Raw genomic sequence first — 7,632 nt, 5'->3', positions numbered from 1 at the left:
TGTAAAAAAAGTAGCATGTTCTCAAAGTAAAATGTGAAAAAGTAGCGTATCCTCAAAGTACAATGCAAAAAAAGTACCATGTTCTCAAAGAAAAATGTAAAAAAAAGTACCATGTTCTCAAAATAAAATGTAAAAAAAGTAGCGTTTCCTCAAAGTACAATGTGAAAAAGTAGCGTGTCCTCAAAGTACAATGCAAAAAAAAGTACCATGTTCTCAAAGTAAAATGTAAAAAAAGTACCATGTTCTCAAAGTAAAATGGAAAAAATGTAGCATATTCTCAAAGTAAAATGTGAAAAAGTAGCGTGTCCTCAAAGTACAATGCAAAAAAAGTACCATATTCTCAAAGTAAAATGTAAAAAAGTAGCGTGTTCTCAAAGTAAAATGTAAAAAAAGTAGCATGTTCTCGAAGTAAAATGTAAAAAAGTAGCATGTTCTCAAAGTAAAATGTAAAAAAAGTACCATGTTTTCAAAGTAAAATGTAAAAAAATTGGAATGTTCTCAAAGTAAAAATCCCCAGGTGGAGACGTTTCTTAAGACCATGTGCATGTGTGAAGTGAATCCAGAGGTCAGTGGACCCCGTGACTTGATACTCCACTGCATCATGAGAAGCCATTTGAGGTGGTTCTGAAGTCCTGTCAGAATGATTCCTGTGTGTCTCTCTGGTGAGGTTTTCTAGTTGTAGGTCAGATGAGGTGCCCAAAAATAGGTTGTTGCATTGGCTTTTCAGGGGCCAGTGCCTCTTTCTTGACCTCCGGCTATTGGCAGGAAATAGGTGTTTAGAATTGAAATGTTTTAAGACTTTTTCCGACCTTCATCTTTTCCAGATCAACGCAGTTGAATGAGGACGTCCAAAGATAAAGTCCTTACCATATACATGACATAGTGATCCACTGAATGGTCCATAAGCGTATTGCTAATTCTGCGTGTATTTTAATGATGTGAAACGCTGCCATCTTGTGTTAACAATTGAGAATGCACTTCAGTCTCAATTCGACGTTGACTCTCTGCAGATCCCAGCTTTAGTCTGATTTAAAATTTGACGGACCTAAAACCTATCATGACTTAAAGCTCTTCCTGTATAGACAGTAGTTTTTGGTCTTTGTATGTCGAGAACTGGCTTCTTAGTATGATTATTATCTTTATTGCAGCTTGTGATTCCATACGAATCTAGAGACTTTAATATGCAAACCCAGTCTGTTTTCATTCAGGGAAATTGAACTGAATGTTGTAGGTTTGTTGACGCCTGCCAATTTGTTTTCACTGAATGTCTATGATATCATGCCACAACAAGGTGGTGCGGGCACCAAAATGTGGCTACTACTCTGGCGTTTTAAAAAAAGAAGTAGCATGGTGTGGACTGAAACAATGAAGTCAATCCAACAGTAACACAAATGTACCCAATGTTTATTAAACTTGGCAAAGTTCACATTATTTACTGTCCAAATTGAATGAAACAGACATCATATATATATATATATATATATATATATATATATATATATATATATATATATATCACACACGATTTAGGCACTTGGTAAAATTAGTTGCAGATGACCTGAGATGTTAATAGTATCCAAAGTGCAAAGTGAAATCAACTACAAGCATATTGCACGACATTTTTTTTTCCTGTAAACACAATCTACACTTTTGCCCTGAAGTTGATATCACAACACAAAACCAACAACGCAAGCTTAAAAGAGATTCCAAAAAGTCACACATTTAAAAATGTCTGTTTCGTACCATAAAATGATCCGTTATTGTGCAGAGATGAATGAATGCGCTCCACCACATTTTTTGCTACTGTACCTGAAACAATGGCCGCCACCTGGTGCCTTGTAGCGAAAGAAGCCCAGACAGATTTAAAGGTAGTAACAAGTCGGTTTGAAGCAGAAGATATTTCCTTGTGCTTGTCACTATTATTTAGAAAAGGAGAACACACATATGCAAGGTAGTACTGGTAGTACTCAAGTGAAAGTTGATAAGGCACTATCTGTGCAACCATTAAAATAAGAAAGCCTCCAGATATACACCATTATTTAGTCATAACAGGTGAGATAAGTATCGTTTTTAGTTGATTCATTTGAAGACAAATCAAGAGTAGGTTTCGGATTAAAAAGGTGAAGTTTTTCATTGGCAGTTGATAAGACATTGGGATGGATTCACCATAATGCGTCGTAACCTCCGTCAACAATGAACAATTCCTGGGTCAAGCAAGCTTTTAAATTGAGTGAAAATGAATTGTTGTGGGTTTAAACTTCAAGTGTGGACTGAGTGCTTGGTTACACTTCATATGAAGGTCTATAATGCATTATCAGTACACTTATAAGACATCATAATGCATTTATATGGCTCTATAGAAGACGTCATGAATGTTCATAACCATGCATGACAGCTTATGACAATGTTTCTTATGGATAATAAGACTTAAGTCCTAATATCTAGATTAAGTGCACAACTCGTAATGCTTTATAAAGCTTGCCATAAATTTCCTTTGACTTATCCATGCCTTAAAACGTTTTATGAATGAACTAATGATGCATTATAGGTGAGTGCTTTTGGTAAGTAGTGTGTTGTTATTGCTTATTATTTCTTATCGGCAGGGTTTTGTTTTCGGACCTGCTCCACCTTTTATGGTCGTGTTGGGAGACCCTCCTATACGTCCTTCCCTGTGCTGTTCGAGGCAGATGCCGGTTGTAACGTGTGCCCAGCGAGGGCCTCCTCGCTGGATTTGGTTTTGAAGTAAATCACGTAGAACAAGGGCAGGACGATGACGATGAGGAACATGGCGATCACGGCGTTCCACCAGTGGATGCCCCAGTCGGCGCCGGGACACATAAGGCCCTGCGCTTTCTTGGCAAACCGCTGCTTTTCCTTAGAGAAACTGAAGAAACTGTGATCCCCTGAGTCCTGGATCAATTTCTCGATATCATTGTCCACCTCCATTAGAAAGTCTGTGACCTCAGGAAGATGCTGCTGGCTTCTGGCTCGGCCTGACGGATGCCCTCGCACGGCCGGAGAGGCTTCTTCATGAACGTCCAGGAACTCCTCCATTAAAAAACTGTGCTTCTGAACGGGGATTTTGATGGATTTCAGCGCAAATAAGTCCTGCTCGTGCATGAGATTGTTGACCCGCTTCAAATCAGCGACCTGTGGACCGAAAGCTGGGTTTAGGTCAGAGGAGGTTGGAGCTCACGATCTGCTGACTCACCTTACAGCCGTATTTCAACGCAAGGTTGTTCAGATTGTCACCATCTAACACTTCCTTCTCCAGTAACTCCACGTTGAGGGGCCTGTCCTGGTCCAGTGGAGCCCGAGTCCTCATCTCCATGCCACTGACCTCTTCCTCCTCATCGTCCTCCTCCTCATCTGAGGACACAGCAGACTGATCCTGCCTGCTCTTGAACATGTACACCTGACCGTCAGCACTGGCGTGGACGTCCACAGGAGCCTGGAAGGCTCGGGGGCCGCTCTCCCCTCGCCGCATGACTCAGCCTGCAGGCAGAAGGTTAGGCCACAGTTGTAGTCATGTTGACAACAAACCATTCCATATTCATCAGACAGATACTCCACTTAGGATGTGAAATATAATAACTAAACGTAAGAGACACATGAGCTGCACATGAAACTGGAGCTTTTGGGTCTTGGTTTTTACCACAACATTGGAAGACAAGTGTAGTGAAAGAGACTGTTCCGTTGACGGAGCATCTGCATTAGATCACTGTTACTTATCGACTTCCCAGTTAAACTTTGCCGACAAAAGATGGCGCTACACACAAGCGCTCGTGCTAAAGTGTGGAACGCGTCTTTTACTCTGAATACAGGATGCACTCGATGCTTACATGTATTTTCATCTGAACGTTCACCAAACAAGATAAACGGCGACTTTACTGACTTAAATTTGGGAATTTAAAAGTCAATGACGTCACGAGACAAGTGCGGACAGCAGCCATGACCGTCAAGTTCGTCAGTTAAGCGTTGAACCGCAAACACGCCGCTTCAACAGCAGGTTAGCAGATGCGGTGTTCGTGCTCCTGATAACTGTTAATCGCCGTTACCAGCCTGTTTACCTCCAGTTAACACAGTTCCATAAGTCCGCACGTTCACTGTTAGAGGCTTCGCCGACTTCTTTTTCACCTCGGGAAATTGGAGCACGGTGACGCGCTACTGACACCTAGTGTTTCGGAGGGTGAAGCTTTGGTTCACTCCAAAAGAAGCCTTACATTTGAGTCTGTTTGTTTGACTCAAAAGTCATTTTCCCGTGGTGAAATATGACCAGGTCCATTACGAGGTCCCAGACTGCAATGAGGTTGCAGGTTCGATTCCAGATTACAGCAAATCTTGGTCTTGTGAGGTTCATTGAGGAGCTTGGAGTACATTAGATGAGAAGGCCTTTCACTCTAGTCTCCCAGGCCTCCTGTCCAGGGTGTCCTGCCTATTGCCCTCAGTAGCCGGGACGTACTCCAACCCCAGTAACAAATATATGCATCGCCTTGGATTTAGCTGGAGGCCAATACCACAAATTTATCAACAAACATGAATAGACAATATATCACTTCATTTATTTTGAATATTCAAACATCTTGTACCACCTCAAGACCACTCACAAACACACAAATACCTAATCTATTGTAAGTGGACTGTGGGCGCAAAGGTCAAAAGTTCACAAAAAAATGTTGTGCGGTGATAACCACTGGGCGCTAGATGGGGCTATTGGTCTGCGCCAACTTTAGTGCTTTATTTTCTGTTTTTACATCGAGACATTAACGAGAGGAACATCCCAAGATGGATTTATTGTAGTGAGTTATTTTCATGATTGATACTGGATTTTAGGACGACAGAAGATGCAAAAAAATGCTGAAGGTTTGGCCAGAAATATGAGAACAATTGTGATCTGTGTTGTGAATTGTGAAAAATATTTTTTACTTGAGAATTTGTCTGTTTTGTCACTGCATAGTGTCATTCTTGTTAGCCATGGATATCCTACTTTATTTTAATAGATAAAGCAGCTCCTTTAATCGATGTAAGTCGTCCAAAACACAGGTTTAGCTGACTGTCTTGCTCCTGCAACATAACAGACATGGTGTCAGTGTAAGTGAGGGTTACTAATATATCAGTGTTTCGCATGTCAAAGACAATAAAATAAGCCGTACCCACTGCGTAGTGTAAAATTATACGCACAGATCATTTTATAATATTATGTGTTACATTATGATGATGGCTACATTAAAGGATGCAGTGATATTGATCTCATACAGTTAAAAAAGTGAATTTTAAGAGGTAATTTTCTTTCTATTTTTCAGAAGATTCTAGTGGGAGCTCAGTGTCGGCTCTCACGGCTCCACGTGGGGAATTTAGGTTTTATCCCACACTGACTGGTGGAGACTGTGTGTGATCTGCAATGAGAATTTGTTAGACCTTCAGTCCTGAGCAGCAAAGCTGAAAACAGCTGGGGACGACTGGGGCAGCTTGAGTGCACAACACTTGAAAAGTCACATCCGCTCATGTAACCCAAAGTTAACATCGCTTCTCTCCACCCTGACAAGATTCTGGTTTCTGTGTTGCCGCGCAATGTTCCTGCAGTCCCCAAAAGAGGGAAGGCGTATGCTAGTACGCACGGAGGTTTTATGTCCTGTCAATCTCTCTTGTAACTGTTCTTGGGATGACTTCCAGTGGTTTGGACGCCATCGTGGAGGGTGAGCGGTTGAGCACGGAGTCTTGCAACCTGCTAATTCAACACTAAATGTCACTGGACTCTTACTAAACTGGACATCACTATTGAGTAACCATGTGTAGTGTACTGAAGGAAGGGGGGTCAGTAAAGGAATGTTGATGTTGTGCATCACACTTGCTGTGCAGTGGTCAGTACCTGTGAGAGCAAGGCTGATGCAGCCAGTACACTAACCCAATATTATCTGTAAACAATGGAACCATGGCGGGTTACTGACCACACTTTTTTGTTATCATCTAGTTTGATGCTGCACATTCATTGTTGCCGTGGCAACTGTCAATCTGACCTCTGGTCTACTGTCTTGACTGTGTTCATGTAGAAATACACTTTTTGTTTGGTATTTAAGCTATAACTCTTCCAAAACTGTTGCTGCTTTTCTTAAATGGTCCTTGATGTATGACATTGCAGGCATGCTACATTTTAACTTTTTGATGCACGTGTCACAAGGCCATAAGATTTGCTGGTCCATGTTATGATATTCTTACCATTAGTAGCTTTAGCATGCAGTGATCTACAGTAGTAGAATTGCACTCAAGTGCATGTTTTTCTGAATGATTACTATTCTTCTTGATGCCTGCTGTGCAGTTGTGGGATTCTATTGCCAAAATTCGAACTTAAGGATGACATAAGCAAAATTCATGCAACGCTGATGCACTGTTTATCTGCAAATCCGTATAAGTATTAGCAATAAAAAAACAACACTTCTAAAATCAGTATATATGTTGTTGTAATGCATCACCACGTTACACGAAAATAAAAATAAATAAAATAAAAATGTTATGTAGAAAAATATTATTATTATTGGGTTGTTAAACTAAAAACAGATTTTTTTAAAATTTAGAAATAAATAAATAAAACTATTTTTCACATTGAGAAATAATAAGAATAAAATGAAAGTTGATATTTGTTTCATGATTTTATACTCCATTGTTTCAGAAATGTATTAGTCTAAAAGCATTATTTGAGGAACATAAACGCGGCTCAGTAATCTGTAAGCCTACTACTACTTCAAATGGAAACAAAATGTGGAGAGTAGATTCCACGTTTGCTGCGCGGCTCTAAACAGGATCAGATCAGCTTTGTGATTCGACCATGTTTGTTGGCCCAACACTGGCACAATAACATACAGCTAACGCTTCACTGACGCCAAAGAGGGAGCCGTCACCAACCCAATCTTATGTAGGTCAGCGCGTCACTTGCTTGTGTAATCTCCCAAAATTGCGCCGCCAGGTTGCCGTGTGGGTTTTTGCCGTCATGTGTCGCCACTGCAGCAGGGATTTAATTTCCTAAAAATTGTATTTGAGGCTCCGTCAATGATGAAGCGGTCTGATAGAGAGCTACGCTACGTGCAGGGCTGGTTAAAGACAAAGTTAATAGCAGTCATGCATATTCTAGCGTTCCCTTGCACATATGCATACTCACTGAGCCGGAAACCACTGGTGACCTCCAGTTGACTCCTTCAGCAGGGTTGGCTTCTAAGCAAATCAGATTTCTTCAAGTCAGGATTTAGATCAATCCCTTTTATTTATAAAAGTCATGTGCCTTTCAAATCATTCTTAAAGCCTGATTTACTTTCAGGATTGTTTTGGTTTTTTTGGGGAATGTTTATTCACGGATTAAGCGCTAAATGAAATGGAATTGTTGCTTTTCTTTCTTTACAACCTTTACAGTGGGAAATAAGAGCGTTGCCTGTGAGGGAATCATCATATCGTTTACAATGTGCTCGGATTCAGGGTGTAGCGCTGAACGGGGATCAACAAAGCGGCATAATGTGTAATATTTCAGGGCCAGTGAGCATAGAGAGAGAGAGAGAGAGGAGAAACAGAGAGTCTGAAATAAGACACGATTGGCGAGGTGGAGTGGGAGATGGAGAGAAGTGGAGACTGGGATGGAGAGGAGGC

At 40.9% G+C, this 7,632-nt stretch overlaps 1 protein-coding gene across 1 annotated transcript; it reads right to left on the bottom strand.

The window, feature by feature from the left end:
- Positions 1-1,490: 1,490 nt before the first annotated feature.
- lysmd4 (LysM, putative peptidoglycan-binding, domain containing 4) lies at positions 1,491-4,206 on the bottom strand. The gene is made up of 3 exons (XM_053886291.1): positions 4,071-4,206; positions 3,212-3,495; positions 1,491-3,150 (listed from the first exon to the last, which is right to left on the bottom strand). The coding sequence occupies exons 2-3, from the start codon at positions 3,485-3,487 to the stop codon at positions 2,656-2,658; spliced, it is 771 nt and encodes a 256-aa protein (XP_053742266.1). The 5' UTR covers positions 3,488-3,495; positions 4,071-4,206; the 3' UTR covers positions 1,491-2,655.
- Positions 4,207-7,632: the final 3,426 nt, after the last annotated feature.

This window comes from Synchiropus splendidus, chromosome 14 (assembly GCF_027744825.2).
Source record: "Synchiropus splendidus isolate RoL2022-P1 chromosome 14, RoL_Sspl_1.0, whole genome shotgun sequence".
NCBI lineage: Eukaryota > Metazoa > Chordata > Actinopteri > Syngnathiformes > Callionymidae > Synchiropus > Synchiropus splendidus.
Note: the sequence above shows the minus strand (reverse complement) of the source record. Positions and strands in the feature narration are given on the sequence as shown.

Excerpts from the sequence above, each read along its gene's own strand:
- lysmd4 (XM_053886291.1), bottom strand. The coding sequence starts at position 3,487 with ATGCGGCGAGGGGAGAGCGGCCCCCGAGCCTTCCAGGCTCCTGTGGAC. Across the intron at positions 3,151-3,211 it reads CGTTGAAATACGGCTGTAAG|GTCGCTGATTTGAAGCGGGT; the intron begins GTGAGTCAGCAG and ends TTCGGTCCACAG.